Source organism: Equus przewalskii, chromosome 5 (genome assembly GCF_037783145.1).
Source record: "Equus przewalskii isolate Varuska chromosome 5, EquPr2, whole genome shotgun sequence".
NCBI lineage: Eukaryota > Metazoa > Chordata > Mammalia > Perissodactyla > Equidae > Equus > Equus przewalskii.
Window position 1 is genome coordinate 63,267,910 of NC_091835.1, and position 26,771 is coordinate 63,294,680.

Consider the following 26,771-nt stretch of genomic DNA (forward strand, 5'->3'; position numbering starts at 1 on the left):
GGTTGGGGAATTGCTGATTGACGACAGATGCTGGGAAAACGCTAGAAACGGAGGAAGGTGGCGCCTCTTCCCTCATGCTCTTCCTTCACCAATCGCTGAAGCTCCGCCGAACGCACTCCTACGTCCTACTTCGGCCACCAACCGGCTGCACTAAAGGCGCCGCCTCCTGGAGCGTCCAAAAGCACCCCCACGCACCGCCAGCAGCTCCACTTGCTTCTGCTCCCTGCTCCCTGTCCACCCCCGGCTGTCCCAGGGCGCGATACTAGCCTACGTGGCCCTCCTTTTGGGGTCAAAGGGTCGGGGTCTCAATGCCAACCTTGTCATCCGACCACACACAAGCCCCACATCGCGCAAGAATCTTGAGTCGGCCTACCTCACGTCCAGGTTAAGGCATTCCTCGGCGCAATGCTGTGCGCATGCCCGGAAGCCTTAAACTATTTGGCCTCCGACCGAGGCGTATTTAAAGGGGCAGGCTCCCACTTTAAGAAGTGCCTTACGCGAAACCTGGAATTTCTCACGATGTGGAGCCGCCTGGAGGCCCAAAGAGGAAGAGAACGGGGTGGAGGCGGGGCATGGGCGGGGCCTGCCTGGTTGGCCCCGCCCCGGCCCGGCCCTGGCCTGTGAGCTGGTTCCTCGGCCTCTGGCTTAGCCCGGCGGCGCCCCGCCCGCCCCCCGTGCCTCGCACCTGGGCAGGTAAGGGATTCCGGCCGTGCACGCCTCCTTCGGCGCAAGTGCTCCGAGGTCCGAGCCCCGGCGTCCGTCCCTCTGCTCCAGGGACCCTTTCGTAAGGAAAGTCGCCTTTGCTTCAAAGTGAGAGGAGTTAGAGAGGAAGTAGGTCGAGTGCGCAGAGCTTGCTCCGGGATAAAGGCTTGGGTGGGTGCCTGGGGATCCGAAAGTTAGTGGGAGCTGAGGAGGAAGCTGGGGCGTGGGGAGGCGGCCCCAGGCGTTGGTCCAGCCAGCTCCGTCGGACCTCGCTTCAGGTTTCCCCACTCCCAGGCGCTGTGTTCCGAGAACCCGTTTACGAAATGAAATCTCTTTTCCTGAGAACCAGGAAGTGAGGCCAGCACCGGCGGAGATGCTCGTGGCGTGGAAAGCATTCTGAGCCTCCACGGGATTCTAATTAGCTTGTTCTCCGGCTTCCAAGCTTCCAGGAAATTAGAAAGTGGAGAGGGGTTGTAAGGATCAGTAAGTGCCTTATCAGATGGGAAAAGTGGACCTGACAGCCTGGAAGTAAGAGAAGCAGCAAAGGGATGAAAGGCAGACCATGAGAAAGCGCTTTAGCTATTTAGAATGGGAACACATAGCTCTGTTAGTGTCTCAAAAACGTATCTGCCCAAGGAGCCCTAAGAGCAGAGAATATTAAACTCTGCCTTTTCCATTTCGGGGGTTAATCCTTGAAGACGTCTGTCGGTTCCGATTTATTTTATTCTCCAGTTTGCATACTAAACATTCATTTGAAGTTTGTTTTCTGCCTGTGCAAACCGAGCTCCTGATCTTCCGGGCCGAATTTGCTCCTTCCAGAGTCTTCTCCATCTCAGTAAATGTCAGGAAACTTGTTCAGGCCAAAAACCTTGGTGCCATCTTCCCACCCTTCACATCAGCACATAGGTTTCTATTTGCTCTACCTCAGAAAGCATCCATCATTCCAGGACTTGGCACCTTCTCTGCTCCCACTCTGGTCCAGGCTGCCAGCACCTCCCACCTGGATTATTGGTGTGCTCTGCTGGTTGGTCTCTCCCTGCTTCTCTGCCCTTCCTCCAGTATCCATTATTCTCAGCGGTAACCCCAGTGTTCTCAAAACCTCCACTCTCTTCTCATCTCACTCAGGATAAACAAAGTCAGCAAGGCCCTAGGAGACCTGGCCCCTTACCTCTCTCATCTAATCTGTTACTTTCCTGCTCCCTCCTCTCTAGTCTCTCTCTCCTTGCTCTTTCTCAGCGGGCCCACTTCAGACCCTTGCAGTTACTGTCTCTTTGCCCAGAAACTTTTCCCACAGATAATCCTTTCTCTGTGGCTTTCTCATTTCTTCAAGCCTTTACTCAAATGACACCCTCTTATTGAGTCCTACTCTGATTACCTTATTTAAAATTGAAACCCCTTTTCTGTTTATTTTTTTCCACTCCATTTAGCACCATCTAACGTACTATCAAGTTTATTTGCTTATTGCCTGTCTTCCTCTGTTAGAATATAAGCTCCATGAGTTCAGTTATTTTTTTTCTTGTTTTCCTAATGCTTTATCTCCAGGGATCAATAGCACAAGTAGATACCTAGTAAATATTTGATGAATGAATAATATTTTTTAATATAGACAAAGCATTTTAAATAACTTACCATTGAGTTAAAACAATGTTTAAGAATGATGTGTTATGTCTAATCTATGGCATACCAGCACAGATCCCAGTTTGAGAAGGGCAGCCGTATATAATTTAATAGGTCTGGAAGGTATCACCAGCTTTTGCTCATAAAGATGATTTTGAGTTTTCCAGAAATAAAGATTAATGGTTGTCAAGCATATTTTGCTTAAGAAAGCTTGGGAGTGAATAATGTATTTTAGGAAGGTTATAAACATATTAAACATACTATACTTGAAAAATAAGACCTACCACCATCTAAATGCTTAGCTATATTCCCAGTCCTCTTATTTCCATTTTCTCAGTATCCCCTCACCACTATTCTGAAAATTGAGCTTAAATACAAATCTTCACATTTCTTTTTTTAATATGATATAAAAATAACTTCTTCCATAAAATAATCACCACATCTGTTTTTGATCACCTATTATTGATAGGATTAGGCCCTACACGTTTGTTGATTTTAAATATTACAGCAACTCTTAGCTGTTTCCGTCTCTGTTTTTCAGATGAAGAAACCAAGGTCCAGAGAAATTACATTATTGACCCTGGTCACAGTTGGTTTGTGGAAGAGCTGTGTTAGAACCCAGGCCCATGTCGCTTCAAAGTCCCTCTTCCCTCCACCCCTCTATGCTCTCTCCCTCTGATCAGAGTGATAATAAAGCACAGTCTGAAAACTTTATTAATTCACTTGACAGGAATTCTTTGAATTCCTATTTTGGGCGCAGTACTTTGTTTGTGAACGTGCATATGAGTAGGAAGGCATTGGGTTCCACAGATGGACGCTGGTTTAAGTATATTTCTCAGTTATCACCTTACCTTGTATTCCTGTCTGAGTTGTCCTGTTTGAAAACATGAATGGTTTTTCTTTACCATGAGAATTAATGGCATGAAAAACTAGTCATGGAGATATTTATTTATTTATTTATTTATTTATTTATAAGCAATATATCCTGTTCCACTTCTGTGAATCCTAAGTGCGCTAAAGTAAAATCTTGAACACTTTGAAAGAGGTGACACTTTAAAATTTTTCTGCACAAATAATTTATTTTCATTATTGAAGATGCCGAAAAGCCAACAAAAATAAAACAGCCATAAAAATCACTGTCAAGAGGTAACCACGGCTAATATTTTGGTGTATGTTCTTCTAAATATGTGTTGGTGGTAGTATAGAATGCATGTTTCAACAAAAATTTTACATTCTGAGATGTAGAACTTCCAAGCGTATATGTATGGAGAAGTTGTTAGAAGGCCTTCCTTTCCCTGGTATCCCTGTGCCATCACCTCTGCTGGAAATCTACGTGCAGGAGAGCTACAGAATTTGTCCTTGGTCTTAAAATCAACTGTTTTATTCTCAGTTCCCTGTATTTTAGCTCTAGCTTTTAGGATTACTAAGCAGTTCTACCTTTACTAGCTTTGGCAATCACATTGTACTTCTTAAAGTGGAGAGAAATCTGGATAAATAAGGAAAAAATAATGTGAATGGAGCAACTGCAAAATCTATAGTCAGATATGATTTCTTAATTTAAAAACATAAGTCTTTCTCTCATTCAGCACAAGTAATTTGAGTAGCTGCTAAAGCTGAATTTGGTTGGGTCCCTGCTCAGGAGAGCACACCCTCTAGGAGAAAAAACAGAGACATAAATATTAAAATATAATTGTTATAATAGAAGAGTGACCAGGTGACAGTTTGGAACAAAAGAGATGACTATCACAGTGACCAATAGTGCCTTTGCGTTAGGCTTGAAGGAATAGTAGGCATTTACCAGATGACTCTCAAGGTTCTTGGGCAATTCTTGTACCTCACCTCCTGCTTCACAGAGAAAACAACATTGCGTGGGAATTCTCCCTCTCCCTTCAAATATACGTGTAATTAAACGTCTGCTTCCCTCTTTCTAGATTCAGAGCAAGAGGCTGCCTTCTATTCTAGGCTGACCTCTTCACCTAGACTCAATTTGTTATCCCTTTTGTGTCTTCAACCAAGCTTAAGTCTTACACCTTAAACCAACAGTTCTCAGGGATCATGGGGGTCCCCAAGTCTCTTTCAAGAAGTTCATAATGTCAAAATCACCTATGGGTAAAAGATTCATTCAGTGAGCAATGAATTTTAATGTGACAGAGTTCACTGATATGGTTTTAGATTCCACGTTGCAGCTAACTTTTAAGAAATTATCTCTTGTCAAGTTTTAGTATAGTATCAAAGGAAAATATCTACTACTTTGTGAGAAGGCTGTTAAAATACTTCTCCCAGGGCTGGCTCTGTGGCATAGTGGTTAAAGAGTGGTATGCTCCACTTTGGTGGCCCGGGTTCACGGGTTCGGATCCCAGGTGCAGACCCACATTACTCCTCAGCCATGCTGTGGCCGCAACCTACATACAAAATAGAGGAAGATTGGCAACAGATGTTAGCTTGGGGCAGTCTTCCTCAGCACACACACACACACACACACACAGAAAAACCTCTTCCCTTTTCCAGCTATATGTCTGTGTGAAGCTGGATTTTCTCTATATACATCAACCAAAATGATATATTGCAGCAGATTAAATGCAGAAGCAGATATGAGAATCCAACTGTCTTCTGTTAAGTTAAACATTAGGGAAATTTGCAAAACTGTAAAACAATGTCACTCTTCTATTTTGCTTTTGGAAAATATAGTTATTTTTTATTACAATATGTATGCTAACATGGAGTACATTTATTATTATTTTTAAATGAATTAATAAGCAATTTTTAAATTTCTCAGTGTCAATTTCTAAAATGGTAGATATTCGTAGATATAACTGACATAAACAAAGCTCTTTGGAGTCCACAATAATTTTTAAGAATGTAAACAGTACTGAGACCAAGTTTGCAAACTGCTGCCTTCTTTCCCTCTCTCTCTTCTTTCCTTCTTAGCCAGACTTCTTGGAAAATGCATTTCTACCATTCACTTGCTGCTCCACTAAAACTGTTCTTAAGTTACCCAGTGGCCTTCTGGTTTCCAAATCTAGCACATCCGTCAGTATTTATTTGACCTCTTTGAGTCTTTTATACCAGCCTATCCGCCATCCTAGAAATCTCTAATCTGCTACTGTCCTGGTTTTCTTCTTACCTCCATGACTTATCAATACTTTTTAAGAGTTCTTCTTTCTTTTCATTTCTTCACATTCTATATATTTCTAACAGGCATTTACTTGTTGCTTCAACCTGCTATTCATATATGAACATATGAGAATGCTCATATAGCAAACATTCTTTACCTAAACCTCTTCTCCTAGGCTCCAGAGCATATATCCAGCTCCTTTGTGCTAACTCCCCTAGACAGTGCCAGAGGTAGATATTTCACCTTTAACATGACCAGAACTAAGCACTTTATTTCCTCCATCATCTACCTAATTGCCCAAGCCGAAAAAGCCAGGAATCAGCTTCTTTGTTTCCCACACTCTCCTTTCCCTCTAATATCTGATCTTTCATGAAATTATTTTGATTTGGCCTCCTAAATCTTTGAATCTTTCTCCTCTTTTTTCCCCAACCATATACTTTTTTCACGCATTCGTTTCTGCTCACTTAGATTATTGCAAAGTTTTCAAAGTGCTCTCCTTGCCTCAGTATACATCCCTTCAATTTTTTATCGGGAGGAATACGCTTAACCACATAAGATCACATAAAAGCTTTCCTTGAAATCCTGAAATGGCTCCTCTGTAACTTTTAATGTAGAGTTTCAACTGCTGGTCTTGGCGTACGAGGCACATGATGGTTTGGCCCTGCCTCCCTCTCCAGCCTCATCTCTTTATTACTTAATGACATGCCTTCTATGGTCCAGCCATAGCAAATGCCTTGCCTGAGCCTAATTCATGCTCTCCTGTGCTATTCCTGGTGCCTGGAGTTTCCTTTTGGGTTTATCCTCATTCCTTTTCACTCATCCTTTCAGCCTCTCACCCCACCCAACTTTGTCTTGCTGTACCTCCTTCAGACTGCCTCAGCTTGGTGCTCCTTCTCTGGGCCCCATAGCACTCTTCACACACCTCTTGTAACATTTATCACTCGTTGTATCTCCTGCTAGACTAAGAAGCTTAAAACAAAGATTTCCTCTTCTCTATAGCTTCCATCGCTTAGTACCAATCCTGATATCTGTTTTTTGACTATATGAACATATGAAAGGAAATGACTAGTCTTTCTAGAAAAGAGAATGGCATGAACAATGCATTGAGTTACAGAAGCAGAGGCATATGGCATGAATTTTGGAGTCAGATATGGGTTCAAGTCCTAGCTCTTTCACTTGCTACCTTGATGAAATAGAGATGATAAAACTGCCTTAGTCACTGTGAGGACTAAGTGAAATAAATAAATCACCCAGCATGGTACAGGGCAAGAAATTCATTTATTCCTAGCACTTAACAACACTTAACAACAGCTTTGTAATATCTACAATGCGCTGGTCACTTGTTATATGTTAGTGAATAAAATGAGCATGGTCCCTGAACTAATGGAGCTTAGAGTTTAATGGAGGAGACAGTTAGTAAGCAACTAAACAAATAAATATGCGATTACAAACACATTGTGCCATAAGGAAAGATAATTAGGTTGAGGATAGATCCACTTAGATGTGGTGGTCAAAGAAGGCCAAAGAGAAGACAATATTAATAAAAAGGCCAAGGATGCAGGGGGGCTTTTTGCTGCCTACTCATTTATAGTTTCTGAATTTGGGACCACACGAATATAATCTTTACTCTGAAAATTAATTATATTGCATTTTAAAAATAAAAATACATAAGGGAGCAGGAGAATAAATTTTTTTAATGTAATACATCCATATTCAAGTGGATAAACAAAGAGACTGCTTTTTTGTTTAAAAGATTGGCATCTGAGCTAACATCTGTTGCCAATCTTTCTTTTTCCTCTTCTTCTTCTCCCCAAAAGCTCCCAGTACATAGTTGGATATTCTAGTTATGAGTGCCTCTGGTTGTGCTATGTGGGACGCCGCCTCAGCATGGCTTGATGAGCGGTGCCATGTCCATACCCGGGATCCAAACCGGTAAAACCCTGGGCCACTGAAGCAGAACGCGCAGACTTAACCACTCGGCCACAGGGCTGGTCCCAGCAGGAGAATAATTGACAGAAGAATATCTGAATCTATTTGTCTCGATTAATTAGAAGGAAAGGTCACCACCTGCTGAGAATAGGAACATGGAGATCAAATAAAACGATGTGAGAAAGGTAAAGATGTGAAATGGTCCCTAAGGGTAATGAGCAAAGACAATAAAAGGATTAACAGCAGTGTTGAAGGCCCAGTGGAAAGGGGGTCCCCATAAATTTGCATTCACACCAGTCTGCTCAGTTATCTAGTTCTTTACAGCTGTATTCAGAAGCACTGGTGTACAAATAAAATTGTGAGATTTATCCCTGGCTGCAGCTTTCCAGGGTGGAGTAGCAGAAGAAAAAGGAGACAGGAAATAAAGTTTCTGTCTAGAGAGTAAAGTGGTGAACCACAGGGTTTGGTTTAATAGGGAATGAATTGTGATGAGGCAAGTCTGATGGACTCAAAAAACGTGGAGGAGTCAAGAAAGAACATGTTATATGAAAAGGTGGTGAATAGACCATATCTTTTAATTGTATACAGATTATTTCAGGACATATTTTTTTTTTACTTCTACCAGAGTGTTGCATAAGTATTTAATAGTAAAGAAATACTGATTGAGAAAAAAAATTTTAAATTGAAAAATAGATCTCTTTTATTAATAGATTTGATTCCTGAGTATGTTCACAGGAATTTTTCTGAAAAAGTAAACTTTTTGCTCCTTTGTGTAAATTTCACTCGGAAAATGTCAGTGTCAGAAAAAAAAATCCTTCAGTTTTTTAATTGATATTTATAGGTGGAGAAAGCAAGCAAGCTCAGAGGATAATTAGACAAACTACAATTTTAATTTCTTCTTAGGCTATCAGCTAGTTGACTTTGGAGTGTTCCTTTATGATGGCGTCATAGTTGCCAGCATTTCATATGTTTTAGCAAAGTGTGATGTGTAAGCTTACATGTCATCGTTAAAACTACTGTAAAATTTTAATGAGAATATTCCATATTTTTAGGGATAGAAGATGAACAAACCCATCACCCCATCAACATATGTGCGCTGCCTCAACCTTGGACTAATTAGGAAGCTGTCAGATTTTATTGATCCTCAAGAAGGATGGAAGAAGTTGGCAGTAGCTATTAAGAAACCATCTGGTGATGATAGATACAATCAGTTTCACATAAGGTAACCTATAACATTCTTTTTCTTTTTAAATTCTTACATCACAATCTAGAATGATTAATATGTATAAATACTGTCTAATGTTGCAGAAAGTAAGCCTCTCACTAGCGGAGATAATGGTAATTAATAACCTTATTTTTTTTTTGCTTGCAACTTTTCCTTCATTCTCCAATATATCAACTAGGCTAATATAGTGATCTTGCAAATAAGTTTTTAGGTTAGATTTAAGAGTCCCAATTTTACTCTAATTCTGTTTGGCAAGCCAAATACAGTTCACTGTGCCTCACACGTGATTTCCAGATTAAAGTGACATAAGAATATAAGAATTTCTAGCAAAATTCTGGAGCCTGAACTTCTAAGTGTGTGAATCTCTAGTTAACTTTAACAGTGTATTTTGGGAATTCTTCAAATTGACATTTTAAAGTTGCTTGCAAACGTACACATCTATGAACAGAATTCTTAGTTCATAGCCAGGATTTTTCAATACTATCTTCAGATAACTTCCATTCTTTCTCTCTATTTATCTGTGCTTCATTTGGTGTAAAATATGAGTCCAGATTTTATTTTTGCCTGTTATTTCAGCCCAAACCTATGTCAAAATCTGTCTTTGGAGGCAAGAGGAAAAAAATTTATTTGTGATTTTCAGCGTTAACCTGATAAAGAACCTAAAGCCTTAGCTCCAATATTAGTCCTTCCAAGAAATGTTTCCTTGTATGAAGGATGAACATCTTAAATTAGTTAAAAGAAGCTTAATTTAAACCTTGAAAGCCAATTTTTGAAGATAGTTTGTTGATACTACTATTAAAAACTTTTGGAGGATAGTTTAGACAGTGGTGGGGGGGAGAAAAAGCTCTCTTTTAGAGAATAATGGCAGCAAATAATTATTGGAAGAATGATAGAATTAGGAAGTTGCCAATTTAGAACCGCCAATGAGTAATTGATTCACGCAAGGCTCATGAGCCAGTGGTAAAACCACGAGGTGAAAGGTTGTTGATGAACAAGATATGTGCAAGATTTCCAAAGATTATCCGCAATTACTTATTAATTATGAAGAAGAAAGGTACTTTTATTGAGAAAAACCTGAAGTACACCTCCCCAACCGGATAAACAAACCCTGTTTCACCAATAATGGCACAAACTGCCATTATGTGCCTCCAGGTGAGATACAGTGGGAAGGCCATATTGTCACCTGTGTAGTGTCCTTAACAAAATTTTTAACCTGAATTTAATCGTGAGAAAATAGCCAGACAAATCTAGACTGTGAGACATTCTGCAAGGCAACTGGCCTACGCTCTAAAGCTCACACAGATAGAGACACAGAGGGAGAGGGCGAGAGCACAAACATGGCAAAATGTTATCAATTGGCCAATGGTGAATCTAAGTGAAGGGTAAATGATTGTTCATGGTGTTAGTCTTTCAACTTTTCTTTTTTTTTTCTTTTTTTTTAAAGATTTTATTTTTTCCTTTTTCTCCCCAAAGCCCCCCAGTACATAGTTGTATATTCTTCGTTGTGGGTCCTTCTAGTTGTAGCATGTGGACGCCGCCTCAGCATGGCTCGATGAGCAGTACCATGTCCGTGCCCAGGATTCGAAGCAACGAAACACTGGGCCGCCTGCAGCGGAGCGCACGGACTTAACCACTCGGCCACGGGGCCAGCCCCCTCATGGTGTTAGTCTTTCAACTTTTCTATAGGTTTCAAATTGTTAAAAAATTTGGAGGAAAAACGGAAAAAGCTATGTTGTTTATATTTTTAAAAGTCACTTTTCAAACCTGATTTTTAAAGAAATGGGAATGAAAAACTGATCTGTGTTTTCCCTTCAATTTAACTGAAATATAGTTAAGATCAAAGGAAGAATTCTCCAAGTTTACGAATCTTCTGTTTCTTTAAGCAGGCTGGTTTATTAAAAATCATATAGCTAGCCGAGTTAGTAAGTCATGTCGGGAAGTATTATATATAGCTTAGTAGTTGAAAGCACACCCTTATGTCAAGTGAGATCTGAATTTGGACCTCAATTTTGATACAGCTTATTGGCTGTGTGGCTATGGGCTGGTTACTTTACCTCTCCACACCTGGCCTTCTCATTAGTAAATTAGTATGATATTCATAGTATGTTTGAGAATTAAAGGAGTTCATGTGTCTGCATCCTGTAACCCACTAAGCAAATACTCAGTAAGTGTTCAGTATATGTTAACTCATGTTATCATCATCTTTGGCATCTTTTTTCCTTCAGCTTATCTTTCCTATTCTCCGTAATTCTTGCTAGTTCTCTTGCTGTCCTTTTCCTTTCATATTATAGGAGGTTCTGTGGGCGAGGCAGGGGCAGGGAGAATAATTCCTATTTTCGTGTTAACTCTATTTACATACTAATTTTGTTTCTTTGTTACTTTCTTTGAAGGAGATTTGAAGCATTACTTCAAACTGGAAAAAGTCCCACTTGTGAATTACTGTTTGACTGGGGCACCACGAATTGCACAGTTGGTGATCTTGTGGATCTTTTGGTCCAAAACGAGTTTTTTGCCCCTGCGAGTCTTTTGCTACCAGGTAAACTGAGTGTGCCTAGGGCATCAACAATTAGGGTGGAAAGACAAATGGAAAAAATAGGAACATTTCTTCTTACTCTTGCTTTTTTCTCATAGTAGATGAACCTTACATTTAAGACTCCTTTTCATTCTTTCAACTCTCTTCAACTCGTTAACAAGCACCCCAGACATAGCACACGGTGGACTTGCTGCTAAGGAGATGGAGGTTCATGATTGAGTCTGATCCCACTATTAAAGTCAGGTAGTTTTGTGCCAATACGAAGTTTATAAGGATGGAATTTTTTTTTTTTTGAGCTCTTGCTTTTTTTTCACTCTCAACTTCCACCCCGATGGGACTCTGTGATCATGATTTCCTTACATTGTATTGCAGTGGGTTAGCGTCTAGTTACCTCATAACCTTACTTTTTTCTCTTTGATGACATTTACACCAGTGGGTCTCACCATTCAGTGCGCATAAGAATCACCTGGGGTTCTTGTTAAACATGTAGCTTCATCAACTCTATTCCAGACCTCATCCTCAGAATTCTGGAACTGGGTTCAAAGTCTATGTTTGTAAACAAATACTTCAGTGCTTCCAATGCAGGCAGTTCATGGACCCCTCTCTGAAAACACCGCCTTACCCTCTCTACCCATCTTTATCGAAACTTAGATTCTAACTAGGTAACTTCTTGTGTGTGCTGTGAGAATATGGGGTTAACATGTGGAAACTGGAATGATGTAAAATGAACCTAGTTCCTAGTTTAACTTTTTCACAAACACTTTTTCATATAGAAGGACACTCATATTTAATTTCATTTGGCAGATGCTGTTCCCAAAACTGTGAATATACTACCTTCTAAAGAAGCCATAACAATTCAGCAGAAACAGATACCTCTCTATGGCAAAGACAGGACATCTGTTATACCTGTGCAGAATCCTGAACAAAACTATGTGCCACCTGACTCCTCAAGTCCAGAAAATGGAAGCTTAGAAGTCAGTGATACACGTAAGTAACATTTGCAGTGCTTTCCACTAGTGGGTTTGTCGTTATGTCCATCACTGCTTTAAAATAAACCTCTCCTTTTGTTTGTACACACTGACAATGGCTCTTTTGTGTTTTTTATTAAGCACCATTTTCATTGTATTCAGTGTGTTATCAATGAGTAGAGGCAATAGGACATACAAACATCCACAGAAGATATGAAAAAATTAAGTAAATATTTACATAGCTTGAAAGGGTCATTTTATAAAGAAAACAAGTGACTAGACTTTTGAGTGGAGGACCACCAAAGAGAATTCTCAAGATAGAGTGTAAAATTTGTATGTAACAAATGGTTTTATTCTCCCCCATCATGCCTAATTCATTGTAAATATTTGCATATGTATAAAATATTCAAATTGAGAAAATAATGAAGTTATTAAAACCAATTTCTTTTTAATTGAAGCACTTTTTTCCTTATTTTACTGACATTATAGGTTTTCACTGTTTTTCATTTTATGAACTGAAGAATGTCACAAATAACTTTGATGAACGACCCGTCTCTATCGGTGGTAACAAAATGGGAGAGGGAGGTTTTGGAGTTGTATATAAAGGCTACGTGAACAACAGAATGGTAGCAGTGAAGAAGCTTGCAGCAGTAAGTTACATTTTCAGGAATAAAAAGAATTAAAGGAACAGTTGTTCCCTAGTGTGCTATATAAGTTTTAAATTAATCTTTAGGAAATATATTATTTCAGTGCGTATTTTCTTTAAATAAATATCATTCTAAGCTGGTAGTTCTTAACATTTAAAAATTTGTTGAAAGCTATGGATCCTATCTCTACAAAATTATAGCTATGTACACATATGTATGATAATACGTATAATTTCGGGAGATTCACGAATTTGAGAAGTTGTGCTCTACAAAGTGTTTCATGCACAATCAGGATTAGATGATAAGACACTAAGAAATTTTATAAAAATTACTTTCTTGTATTATTTTCTCATTTAAAAATAAAGTTTAGGGGCTGGCCCGGTGGTGCAGTGGTTAAATGCACACGTTCCGCTTCAGCGGCCCGGCGTTTGCCGGTTCGGATCCCAGGTGCAGACACGGCATCACTTGGCAGGCCATGCTGTGGTAGGCGTCCCACATATAAAGTAGAGGAAGATGGGCATGGATGTTAGCTCAGGGCCAGTCTTCCTCAGCAAAAAGAGGAGGATTGGCAGCAGTTAGCTCAAGGCTAATCTTCCTCAAAAAAATAAAAAATAAAGTTTAGAAAATATACAGTTGGAAAAAAGATTGAAAAATTTCTTCTTTACATCCTTTGTACCCACTTATATTATCATATTCATCATTTACTTATTGATTTGGTGTATTGTAGATCTGTCATTATAATCTAAAAATGTCAATACAATACACATTTATGTGGTAAAAATAGTCACCGTTTGTCATATACTCAGTAGGTTTTGTTTTTCTTTTTGCCTTCAAATTTGCTTATGTTTTCTGTTACCTTGAATTTTTTTTTTGGAATGTTTATGCAGTGAAGTCTCATAATATTTCATTTTGTTCCCACAATAACTCAGTGAAGTTTGTATGGTTATATGGTTTATAAGGTTCTTTTCCTTCTACTGACCAGCCATGGGACCTTGAGCAAATCACTAATATTTCTAGTTCTCGGTTATTCTATAAAATGGGGAGAATAATATTAAAGAAAGCAGGATCAGCCAGACAATCTCTTGCACCCTTTTCTAGCTTTAGGAGCCTTGGGGTTATTGTACTGTATAATATATTATATTGTATATTATTTTATTTTTTCAGATGGTTGATATTAGCACCGAAGAACTGAAACAACAGTTTGATCAAGAAATAAAAGTAATGGCAAAGTAAGTTAACTTGGCAGTATGGTAGAGTAGGAAAGAGCAGGACAAGGAGTAAGGGAACTGGTTTCTTAACCAGTGTGTGCCATGAACTAGTGATATTTTCAAATATATAAAATTAAAATAAAGGGTTTAGATAAGAGGAGTTGAAAGAACTTTGACTCTACAATTCTATGACTACATATACTCGCATGCCTGTAGATTAAACAGCAGTCATTATTTTAAATCGTAGTGAAGTTACATGGAATTTCAACTATCTTCCATTATCATGTTTCCTGCTCTCAGAATTCATGAGAGATGAATTGTAGAGATACAAAAAAAAGTATAGAATAATAGGTCCTTTCATATAAGTTAACACCCATAAACCCATAAACATAAATCTTATTATATGCAAGAATGCTTAGAAGGCATTGACCCAGTATGTTTGAAAATTGTTGGGCATCATCAGGAGGAGTAGGAGGAACAAATCAGGAAATTTATTCTAATAATTAAGTGATTGATACCGAAGTATATACGATATGCCAGACACTGTGCAATATAATTTATGTGCATTGTCTCATTTAATCCTCACAATTGTTAAAATCTCCCCTCAACTTTTTTTTTACTGGGCTTTAGAATCATTAAATAACTTGCCCACGACCACATAGCCAATAAATGTTAGAACTGAGTGGGTTGCAAATCCAGATCTGTCTGATTCTGAGCTTGAACTTTTGATCTGAATCCCAATGGGATTTACCAATTTACAATCATTACACCCATTGCTATAAATCACCAATTCTAGTTGCTGAACCTCAAGAAAGAAATAATAGACTGGAATTAATTTGCTCACAGTAAAAATAATGCACACTGATGAAAAAAAAATCAAAACACTTTCAGGACTTGTTCCTCCTGCCCCTACCTCCACTCTCCAATCTTAAAAGTAACTTGTTGGAAGTAGATAATCTGGGAAATAGAAGAAAATATTTTTAAATTAATAAAAATAATCTCTTAAATATATCACTCGGAGATAACCATTGCTAAGATTTTAATAAACTTGCTTCATGATGTATGTGTAGCATTTTCCCGTGTCTATAAAATAACTTTAAAACATTTTAAATTATTATACAACATTCTAGCATGTATGAGGGTTATATTTTATTTAACCGGTATTTTACTAGGTTTGTTTCTAATTTTCAACATTACAAATTAAACCTTCTTTCAGTCTCTTTGCACGTAAATCTTTAAATGCCACTCCCCTTAGCTCATCAGAATAGTTACAGAAGAAGAATTACAGCTTCAGAATGCATGAACTTCTGGGGGCTGGCCCGGTGGCGCAGCGGTTAAGTGCACATGTTCTCCTTCTCCGTGGCCCGGGGTTCGCTGGTTTGGATCCTGGGTGCGGACATGGCACCACTTGGCAAAAGCCACATATAAAGTAGAGGAAGATGGGCATGGATGTTAGCTCAGGGCCAGTCTTCCTCAGCAAAAAAGAGGATGATTGGCAGTAGTTAGCTCAGGGCTAATCTTCCTCAAAAAAAATTTATTTAATTAAAAAAAAAGGAATACATGAACTTTTAAAGACTTTGCAAGTATATATCCAGATGGCTTTGTAGATAAGTTATGGTAATTTATATTCCTACCAGCAATGTTATTACAATTTCAAACTTCCTTGCTCCCTCACTCCATTGAGCATTACTACTGTTTTTTAGTAAGTACCAGTCTCTGGATCTTACTAGCAGAATGACCTTTGTCAAGTTTCTTTAACTCTCTATTCATTAATTTTCTCATCTGTAAAATAGGATATTGATAGTACTTCCCTCATTATGTTATTTTGAGGATTAAATAAAACAAAGCAGGTAAATCACTTACCCCAGTGCCTTGTATATAGTATAAACTCAGCAAGTGTTATTGACTCATTTTTAAAATGTGCCAATTTGGTGGAAAATGGAGCACTTGGTGTTTTAGTTTGCACTTTTTAAAATATTTATAAGGATAGACTGATTTCAAATCGAAGTCTGACTTGAAATAGTGAAATGCCAGAATTATAGATCATTTTGAATGAACAAAATGAGTAAGCACTTGAATGGGACACTTATCATGTTCTAGGTGTACTTCTAGCCTCCCTTTTATATGTTTGCTCATTTAATTCTCACAGCACCCATGTTGCGTAATAGGTATTATTATCCCCATTCAGCAGGTAAAGGAGCTGAGGCTCAGTGAGTTTGTTAACTTGCCACAGGTCACATATCCAGGAAGTGGCAGAGCTGGACTTGAAACTTAAGACTGAACTCTGAGCCCAGTTTTCTTTCTACTGTACTACAGTTTTGTTGTACTTCATCTCTCTTTAGTTTTATTACTCTCTAGTCTATAAAGAAACTCAAATTAGGTTATGGATAATCAGACATGATTAAAGATCAGAAATGGGTGGATTAGGTGTGATTGAAGATCAGATGTCTGTCAATCAGTGCTTTGGATGTGTTAGAGAATTCTTGAAAGGGTTGTCATGAAAGTTTCAACAGACTTCTTGAAATCTTGTTTGTGCTCTTATTGAAAATTGTGCTAAAAAAAGGTACACATCAGCCTAGTCCTTAACCAAACTATCACAAGTTCCACTGGTCTGAATTACTGAGGTTTTACTATAAAATAGAAAGAGGTTTTGCGTCTAATATTCATCAGTATTGAGTGAAAAGAGAACTGTTTGCAGAAAATTATAAACAGCTATAATAAACATATATAAACACATTATAAACATATTTATCACATTATAATGATATATAGCATATCACTATTTTCTTGCTCTTTTTTTCTGTTAAACTCTAAATTGAATAAATTTCAACCTACAGCTGGATTATATATATGTATGTATCAGAATAATTTTGAGTGGAAAATTGTTTGTCACAGGTGTCAACATGAAAACTTGGTAGAACTGCTTGGTTTCTCAAGTGATGGAGATGACCTCTGCTTAGTATATGTTTACATGCCTAATGGGTCATTGCTGGACAGACTGTCTTGCTTGGTAAGATGTTTGTTTATCAGACTGTTTGTCTTTCTGTTTCTGTGTTGGAATACTAGTATTACTTTGTGACAGGATCATTTAAACCACATTAATCTTAATATTTTTCCTGCTGTATGAAAATTATACAGTTGATATGTAAACAACTGGGATTGCCATTCTATTAGGTGATAATCTAAAATGTAAAATTATCAATCAAGGCTAGACTTTGAAGATAATCTTATATCTTTCTATTGTAAAATAAGAAATGCTAACCCCCATTTGATGTTATTTGGAAATTTTTTTTAACAACTTAAAAAAACGATAGTCCTAAATCCTTAGGAATATAGTATTTTTCAGAACTTGCTTAGAAAAATATTCTGTTATATATTTTCTGTAGATTTTTTTATCCTCCTCTTTTTTTTTAATTGGTTTGTTTCTTACTCCATAAGGATGATACTCCACCACTTTCTTGGCACATGAGATGCAAGATTGCTCATGGTGCAGCTAATGGCATCAGTTTTTTACATGAAAACCATCATATTCATAGAGATATTAAAAGGTAAATGCTACAGTTAAAAAGCTTTCAGAAAACCATCTTTAAAGAATAGTTTGCTCTCTTTCTATTCCCTGTTCACATGCATGTCTTAACCTGGAGCACCCCATGAAGCTCTTCTCACTAAGGACATCTATATTCCAAACCCGCTAACCTATTTCTAGTATTCATCCTACTTGACCTTTTTTTTTTAAATAGCATGTTATTCAGTTCTTCTTGACCACCTTTGCTTTGTCGAAATTATTTTCCTTCTCGTTTCCTGGCTCATCACTCTTTTATGAATCACTTTCATCCCCCATGGGTACTTTTTAGTTCTCTTCCTTCTGACATATTTGTTTAGTTAACAAATATTAATTGAGCACCTACTATATGCTAGGCGCTGTAGATGACAGAGTTAGCAAAAGTAGCATTTGTAGAGTTTGATTTATACAGTAGATTTATAGAGTTTTATCAATCAAGTAATTACAAAATAATAATATAACTTTAGTGTATAGTATATTGTATTTAGTATATAGTATTAGCATAAAGAAGCGTTCCCTGAGGAAGTGATAGCTAAGCAGAGATTCAAAGAATGAGCAGGGAAAAAGTAGGCACAATTTGAGGGTGGCTATAGAAGATGGGGAGAAGAGCATTCTAGACAGAAAGAACCGCATTTGTAAGACCAGTGTTGAGAAGGAACATGGGAGTGTGATGAATTAGAAGAAGTGAAATAAGTACAGAATGACTGAAGTGCAGAAATTGAAGGGGTGACTGATGTGAGATAAAACTATGGACGTAGGCAGGGAGCTAAGTCGTGTAGGACCTAATCGACCAAGGTAAGGATTTTAGTTTTATCATAAATGTAATCAGATGCCATTGAAAAATTATAAGCAGGAATGTAGCATCATATTTAAGATTTGAGAAGATCACTTTGTAGAGAATAGTTTGTAAGAAGGGGTGGTTAGGAGGCTGTCACAGAAGTCTTGGTGGTATCAGTTCATATGAAGAGGAGTGAGCAGATTGGAGAGATTAAGATGGCAGGACTTGCCAATATCTTGGCTTCAGAAGGGTCAAGGGAGAAAAGTGCCAGGGATGATTCTTGGATTTATGGCTTCCAGGATTGCATTTTGGAATGATTATGGAATGATTCGCTTACATAGATAGCACTGAAAGAGGACCAGGTCGAGGGGTAGAGAATGTGAATTCTCACTTATACATGTTGTGTTTGAGATTCATTTAAGATACAGAAGTAGAGATGTTAGACAGTGTGGTATACAAGTTTGGAGCTGAAGGAATTCTGAGCTAAAGATGTAAATTTCTGTATTACTTGCATATGGGTGATCATTGAATAGCTGTCATATGATTGTATTTGCTTAAGGACAGATACACATTAAGAAAAGTTCCCAAAATTTAGTCCTGAGGAACTTTGAGACTTAATGGCCAAGTAGAAAAGAATGATCCCAAAAGGGAATCTAAGAAAATAGGTGCCGAAAGGTAAAACGAAAACCAGGAGAGTGTGGTATCCCTGAAAACAAGGAAAGAGAGTGTTTCCCAAGAAGGAGTAGTCTAAAAAGTCAATTGCTTTTTAGAGGTCAGGATGAAGACTAAAAAATAACCATTTGATTAGTGCCGTGAAGGTCATTAGTGACTTTATGGAGACCTACTTCCAAGTAGTAATTGGATTAGAATTCAGGTTGTAGTTGAGAAGAGAGTGAGTATAGACCAAGAACTGAGATGCGAGTATAGACAAGTCTTTTAAGACGTTTAGCTGGTTAAGGGTGATAGCTGGAAACATGTGTCATTCAGGAAACTTTTTTAAGATGGCAAAGACTAAAGTATGCTTTTATGCCTATGGGAAGAGGGAAATGATACAATAGAAGAGAGCAGTGAGACCATTTATAGAGTAAGGTTCCTGAGAATGAAGGAAGGAGTCCAAGTAGAGGGACTGGCCTTAGAGAAGAGGAAAGACCCCATCTCCCATTCCTTACATACTGGTGTGTTCCTTCATGTTCTTAGCTCATTGTCTCTTTTGTTCACCCTACTTATTCTTGCTGAGTGATAGTATATTGACTTCAGTGCTGTCTGTATGTGGATGACTCTCAAATCTGTATCATCTGCCTCCAATCCTATATTTGCAGTATTTCCATACTCAAAACACCTCACCTGGATGTCCCACAGCAGCATCTATGTTAACATGTCGGAAATCAAACTCATCTCTTCCAACCCAGAGTCCTCATCCGGTATTTTCTTCCTGATTGAATGACCTCACTATTCATCCTGTCTCCCAAGCTGAACTTTCTCATACCCTGTATCATACTAATTACAAAGTTCTAGTGAATGTGCCTTAAAATTTTCCCCTCCGACTTCTCCCTGGTGCTGTGACTTTATTTAGACCCTCACTATCGCTCATTTTCTTTATTACAAACCTTCCCGGTCAACCCTCTCCCAGTCTGTACCAGTTCTCATCTATTCACTACTACACTGCCAGGCTATGGTCCTAAAAGTCAAGTCTGATAACATCAGGTCTCTGCTGTGAGCTTTACTTGATATTCTGTTGTTCACAGGATAAGGTTCAAATTCTCTCCATGTTCTGTTGATGCCGGCTTCTTGAAATTGACTATATGTTTTTCTGTTTTCATCACTTTGTATATATTGCTCCATTTGCCTAAAATGCCTTTCTTTCCCTTATTTAACCGTCAACTTCTAATAATCCTTCAAGACTAAGCACACTTTGTGCCTTCTCTTTGAAATTTTCCTCAGTTCTTCCAGGCAGGTGGTTGTTCTCTCAGCATTTTGCACCTAATATCACCATTATGGGGTTCTTATTGGATTTTTAAAAATTATTCATATACCTTTGTCATAGACAGGATTCAAAGAGTCTCCCAATGCCCAGCACCGAGCTTAAATACTATAACGTATAGGGAGTCCTCAATAAAGTTTTGTTGAATGAAAGTACGAGAGTATGAATGAATGCATATAAGGAATGAATTAAGAAATTTTACCCAGATTCTTTCCTCTTTGAAAGATTTCCATTAGTACAGAAAAAAAGAATTAAAAAATGAATAATTGAGGTACTTCTGTTGGAAATTTGTCTTTAAATGAATTGAGAAATGTTAGGATTCAAGAATGGTGCTTTAGGAGACATTCTGAGAAGTTACTATGTAATAAATCATGTATGAAATAAAGAAAATATCTCACTAATGTGGACAGTTTTATTTCGTTTTTATTCTCCTAAAATTTTTCCTCAAGAAACAAAGAAGAAAACAATGATTTCTCTTTAATTTGAATTCTAGATTGACTTGCACAAATTTCAGGCTTTTATGACATATATTATAAAATGGTGTACTCTAAATACATAGGTAAATATATTCATACACCTATCTAAGGAACAGTTTGACTTACTTGGAAAGAAAAACAATTTTTTCTCCAAACATTAAATTTTTTCAGTGCAAATATCTTACTAGACGAAGCCTTTACAGCTAAAATATCTGACTTTGGGCTTGCACGGGCTTCTGAGAGGTTTACTCAGACAGTCATGACTAGCAGAATTATGGGAACAACAGCTTATATGGCACCTGAAGCTTTGCGAGGAGAAATAACGCCCAAATCTGACATCTACAGCTTTGGTGTGGTAAGTTTCATGTCTATAATTAGTAACAATGGTCGTTCTGGCTATAATTTTGAAATTGAAGTAGAATATTTGGAATATACCTATCTTGCTTAGTTCTTTTATGTAAAGATGTAAATTGTTCACTTCAACCTCTAATTAAATGAGCAAGTTATAAAAACTCTCAATTTGTAAAATGTTTTAATTAATTTTGAAATTACTGCGAGAAATGATTTTTTGCTATCCTATCCCCAGGAATTAATATGAAACTTAAATCAGTGTGTAAAATAAATCATGTCATACGTACACACTTTTGTGTCGTATTTTAAAAATGAAATATTTTTTAAGGAAATACGCTTTGGCATTTTCTGATCCACCAGTCTCTTCCCAATAACTTTTAAGATGGAGTGAGAGATGTATGGGAGTGGTTCTAGAAATTGGTTGCTCCTTCATCTTATTTTCTCATATATGTTTCGTATGTGGACATTTAACTTCATAGCACTGTGAAGTTAAGGTGCAGGGTTGTAGGATATGCCTAAGGTTTAGAAAATAATATTCTCCTAAGAGCCAGAGAAAATTATTCTTGTGAAGAATCCCCTGCAAGACAGGAAACAGAGTGGGAGTTTCCAGAACACATTTTAAGTGGAGCTGATCATTTAGTAAGTTGCCTGTAGGAAAGAACTACTTGTGGAGATGGGTGGGATCTGGGGTGTCCTTGAAGGAGGGGTGGTGAGGAATGACCACAGGTCGTGTTCTTTCCGCTTAAATGCCAAAAATACACAATACTGTGTATGGAAATGATTGATCAGACTTCATAATCAAGATCCATATTCCTTCTAGTTTCTATTTGTTATCTTGAGTGTTATGTTAATGGATTTTTTTTTTTTTTGTCTTCATAGGTTTTACTAGAAATAATAACAGGACTTCCAGCTGTGGATGAACACCGTGAACCTCAGTTATTGGTAACTGAAAAATTCTTTTTTTCCAGTCCTTTTCTCTTTGCATTTCTACTCTAAATTTATATGGGCAAATTTGGCGTCTAGAAATGTCATTTTCTACTGGCAATCTTTCCATTGGCAGTTACATAGTGGCATATGGGAAGACCATCAAGTATTTGTAATCTCAGCTCTCCATGAAGTATTTGTGAAGCTTGGAAAAGTCACTTATATTTTCTATGTTGTAGTTTCTTTGTGGGTAAAAGTAGAATAGAACTATATGATTTCTGAGGTCTTCTCCAGTATGTTTTTATTTTTTTGCTTTCAGGATGATTTTTAATAGCCTTTTCAACTCAGAGAGAAAAAAACAACATGGCTTCCATTCAAATTTGTATCAGAATAGACTTGCTAGTAAAATTCTCTATCCATTTATATTATGAAGTATTTTATTTATAAAGCTATCATAGAAAACATTACCTAATTTGTTATATTAGGGATTCATTGATAATTACATAAATAGACTAACTGAATGCTAAAACTATAGGAAAATTCTGCTATGCCCTTTCTTCCCTATATAGTAGATTTTAAGAATCTAAAGAATCTTTTTATAAAATTGAAGATTTATGGAAATACCTGCTATCATGTATAAGTTTTTCTTAAAATTAGTTAAATAACTACACTGACTTTATTCTAATTTATGTGTTCTAATGGGACAAACCAGTGTCACAAATTTAGACAATATACGTATACCAGATTATTTCCCTAGAATGAGGATTAGAAAGTCAAAAGATCTAATATATTTGTTCAAGGGCTTGGTGCCATACTCTTTCAGAGAAAAGCCATAAGTAGAATATCTATATATTATAATATTGCTACAGGTGTCCCTTATAAAACAGTGCATTATAAAGTTTTCCATGGTTTCCTGGATATCTAGTAATGCATTGCATGCTATATAATATTTCACATTAGGGGGCTGGCTCCGTGGCCGAGTGGTTAAGTTCGCGTGCTCCGCTGCGGCGGCCCAGGGTTCGGATCCTGGGCGCGGACATGGCACCGCTCGTCAGGCCACGTTGAGGCAGCGTCCCACATCCCACAACTAGAAGGACCTGCAACTAAGGTATACAACTGCGTACAGGGCAGGGGTTAGGGAGATAAAGTAGAAGAAAAAAAAAAAAAAGATTGGCAACAGTTGTTAGCCCAGGTGCCAATCCTTAAAAAAAAAAAAAATTCACATTAAATTAGATTTATAGAACATAATATTATTGTGAAAAGTTGTTATTTTGATCCTACTTGAATTTTTTTTACCGTGGCACCTAAAAAGGAAAATGTTGTTTTCATCAAAGAAATAAAATTCTCTCTTTGGTTGTTGGAGCTCAGGAACGAAGCCTGGGCTGGAGATAGCGTTTTTGAGCCATTAGTGTTCAGGCATAGATAAAGCTTTGGGTATGGATTGGAAAATACAGGAGGACAATAAAAAAAGGTATAGAGGACTAAAGACGGAACCCAGTGGTTTACTACCTTCTAATTTATACTTTTTAAGCAGGGTCTATCTGTCTAAAGGCCTAGGTTTTCCATTGTTTTGCCTCAGACTTTTTCCCCTGCAGAATATTATAAAGCTTCAAAACTTTGGCTTGAGTAAGGATGAAACACACAAAACATGGAATCCATCTCGGTCACAGGTTTTGCGCATCATCATATAATATTGAAAATCCTAAAACTTCAGGGAAGATTGTACTCTTTCACTTATTCTTGAGGTTTGAATGCAGTATGACTGTAAACTAATAAGATTTTAATACAAGTTTACCTAAAAGAGAGTGATCTTTTAAAGGACCTTTCTATCACCAGATTCTGCCATTGCCCAAACACTTTCAACATTTCTCCTTTGGAAGAGTTTCTGGAGAGCTTACAATTAACCTCACATAAATAGTCTTTTCCATCTGTATTTGTTTCCTGGGGCTGCTGTAAAAAAATTACCACACAAAGGCTTAAAATGACAGAAATTTACTCTCTCCTATTTCTGGGAGCCAGGAGTCTGAAAGCAAGGTATTGCAGGGCCACGTTCCCCCTAGGAGGCTCTGGGGAGAATCTGTCCTTGCCTCTTCCAGCTTCTTGGTGGCTGTTGACTTGTGGCCACATCACTCCAGTCTCTCCTCCAGGTCACATTGTCTTCTCCTCTGTATCTGTTTTCTTCTCTTTCTTTCTCTTATACAGACACTTGTCGTTGGATTTGGGGCCCACCTGGGTAATCCTGGATGATCTTTTCTCAAAATACTTAATTACACCTGCAAAGAACTTTTTCCCCAAATAAGTCACATTGACAGGTTCTGGGGATTTGGACATGGCTGTATCTTTTGGGGGCCATTGCTCAACTCGCTACACCATCCTAGTCCTACGCTACTCTCCCTATTCATTAGTTTTCATCATGGCCCTGTCCCCTTTTTCCTCCTTTCTCTTTCTCTTTGATTCAACAGTGTGAATACCCATAGAGAAGTTTGCTTGTGCAGGGAGGGGGAGTCTGGGTCCAGAAGTTGGAATTGCATTATCAGAAGCACAAGCACAAGCACAAGAAGCAGAGGACCCTGTGCTGGCAGCCTAGTAAATGCTGCTAATGGGAACATGGGAGCAATTTGCTCAGTAATATAAAGCAAAAATTAGAAAGCAAATGGCTGAAAGTGTCTAGAAGGTGTATACGTATGTATGTAGGTATGTCTGTATGTATAAATAAATAGAGTTTCTCCTGTATGTCTTCAATTCTTAGTAAAGTTATAAAAGTAGAAAGTAAAATGAATACATGTTATTATGAAGTAGATTAAATAATTAAAATTTATATTCTGATTCCTTTCAATTATCTTTGAAGCTCTGAAAGTTTTAACATTCATTTTAAAGCTAGATATTAAAGACGAAATTGAAGATGAAGAAAAGACAATTGAAGATTATATTGATAAGAAGATGAATGACATTGATTCCACTTCTGTTGAAACTATGTATTCTGTTGCTAGTCAGTGTCTGCATGAAAAGAAAAATAAGAGACCAGACATTAAGAAGGTATTAATTTTTTAAAATTATTTTAAAAAGGAAGGGTGTGGGGTTCATCATTTTTTTCCTAAGTGTACATTTCAAACCAACTGTTTAATGTGGTTCTTTTTGTTTTTTCTGTCTTTTTCTTTATAAAAGGTTCAACAGCTGCTGCAAGAAATGACAACTTCCTAAAATTTGACTGGAATAGACTCTTGGCTTTTAATATACAGCTATCTAACCATTTTTTAAACTTAATTTTTTTTTTTTTTTAAAGATTGGCATCTGAGCTAACAACTGTTGCCAATCTTCTTTTTTATTTTTTTTCCTGCTTTTTTCTCCCCAAATCCCCCTGGTACATAATTGTATATTTTAGTTGTGGCTCCTTCTACTTGTGGCTTGTGGGACACCACCTCAACATGGCCTAATGAGCGGTGCCATGTCCTCGCCCAGGATCCAAACCGGCGAAACCCTGGGCCGCCAAAGCAGAGTGTGCGAACTTAACCACTGGGCCACGGGGCTGGCCCCCTAAACTAAATTTTTTTTAAACATTCTTCTTTGCCTTTAGCAAGCCAGCAAGGTTGTATAGAACCCCCAACATATAGAACAAACAAAAGTAGGGCCTCTGTGTCAATGCTTAGCCCTCCTTCTGAGTCACCCTCAGTTCTCTCAGTAGTCCCTGAGACATCTCCTTGGAACCTCACCAAATGCAGTTTGAAAACTACAGGAAAAAAGAGCACTGGACTATATGTGAAAAGACCCTGGGCTGAAGCCCAACTCCACTACTAATTTGCTCTAAAGCTTTGGGTGATCTCTTAGCTACTTTGAGGCTTGGTTTTTCTACCTGTAACATTAGACTGATATCTCCTATGCCTCTCTGACAGGTAGTCCTGAAAATCAGATAATGTAGAATATGTACCAGCATTTTGTCACTTGTAAAGTGACATAAAATTTAAAGTTTATATAGATGATTATAAAATCCTATAGTCCTACGGTATAAATCCTATAGGTATATAGGTAAAATCCTATATACCTATATAGTCCTATAAAATTATAGCCGTATGTGTATAGGGTCATGTTCACAGTGTGCTACTGAAGCAATCCTTTACCACAAACCAAATGCCCTGATGATACTCCCCTGATGATATGGCCATGATTAGACTATGTTATATGGCAAGGTTCAAGGAATTTTGCAGATGCAGTTAAGGTCCCTAATCAGCTGGCTTTGAGTATCAACAGGGAGACAGTGCTAGCTGGGCCTGACCTAATAAGGTGAGCTCTCACAAGAAGTCTGAGAGATTCTCCTGTGGGCCTTGAAGAAGTTAGCGACCATGTTGAAAGAGGGCCACATCGGCTAAGACCTAAGGGTGGCCTCTAGGAGATGAGAGCTACTTTCCAGCTGTCAGCCAGCGAGAGAAGCCAGGACCTCTGTTGTACAACCACAAGAAACTGAATTCTTCTAACAACCTGGATTAGCTTGGAAGAGTACTTCAAACTTCAGATGACACTGTAACCCTAGCTGACACCTAAATTTCGGCCTCCTGAGACCCTCAGTATCAAACGTAGCTGACCTGTGCCTGGACTTGTAACATACAGAACTGTGAGATAATAAATGAGTTGGAATAAGCCACTAAGTTTGTGGTAATTGATTTTGCAGCAATAGAAGACAAATACAGATATTCCCGTGAGGATTCTCCCGTGGTGATAGCCCATCATGTTCACAGGTGCTGCCCACTCTCAAGGGGTGGA

The 26,771-nt window shown here is 37.9% G+C and overlaps 2 protein-coding genes across 8 annotated transcripts in view; one reads left to right on the forward strand and one right to left on the reverse strand.

Moving 5' to 3' along the window:
* Positions 1–1,687, reverse strand: part of PUS7L (pseudouridine synthase 7 like) — a 39,810-nt gene extending 38,123 nt beyond the window's left edge. Inside the window, exon 1 of one of the 6 annotated variants that reach the window (XR_011540382.1) lies at positions 374–501. Coding sequence is in view for 2 of the 6 variants with exons in the window: in XM_070621083.1 (XP_070477184.1) it covers positions 317–324 (8 nt within the window). In the remaining 4 variants the exon portion in view is untranslated. Of the gene's footprint in view, positions 1–316; positions 551–685 lie in introns of those variants that run through there. The other 5 variants (XM_070621083.1, XM_008514719.2, XM_008514718.2 and 2 more) reach the window with 5 other exon arrangements.
* IRAK4 (interleukin 1 receptor associated kinase 4) lies at positions 489–26,652 on the forward strand. Of its 2 annotated transcripts, none has more exons than XM_008514715.2 (12): positions 489–693; positions 8,416–8,585; positions 10,979–11,124; positions 11,926–12,108; positions 12,579–12,739; positions 13,901–13,965; positions 16,840–16,954; positions 17,383–17,492; positions 20,913–21,096; positions 21,972–22,034; positions 24,894–25,052; positions 25,182–26,652. In XM_008514715.2, the coding sequence occupies exons 2-12, from the start codon at positions 8,425–8,427 to the stop codon at positions 25,215–25,217; spliced, it is 1,383 nt and encodes a 460-aa protein (XP_008512937.1). In that variant the 5' UTR covers positions 489–693; positions 8,416–8,424; the 3' UTR covers positions 25,218–26,652. The 2 variants fall into 2 exon arrangements, with proteins under 2 accessions (XP_008512937.1, XP_008512938.1); XM_008514716.2 differs by having other exon boundaries at positions 643–831.
* Positions 26,653–26,771: the final 119 nt, after the last annotated feature.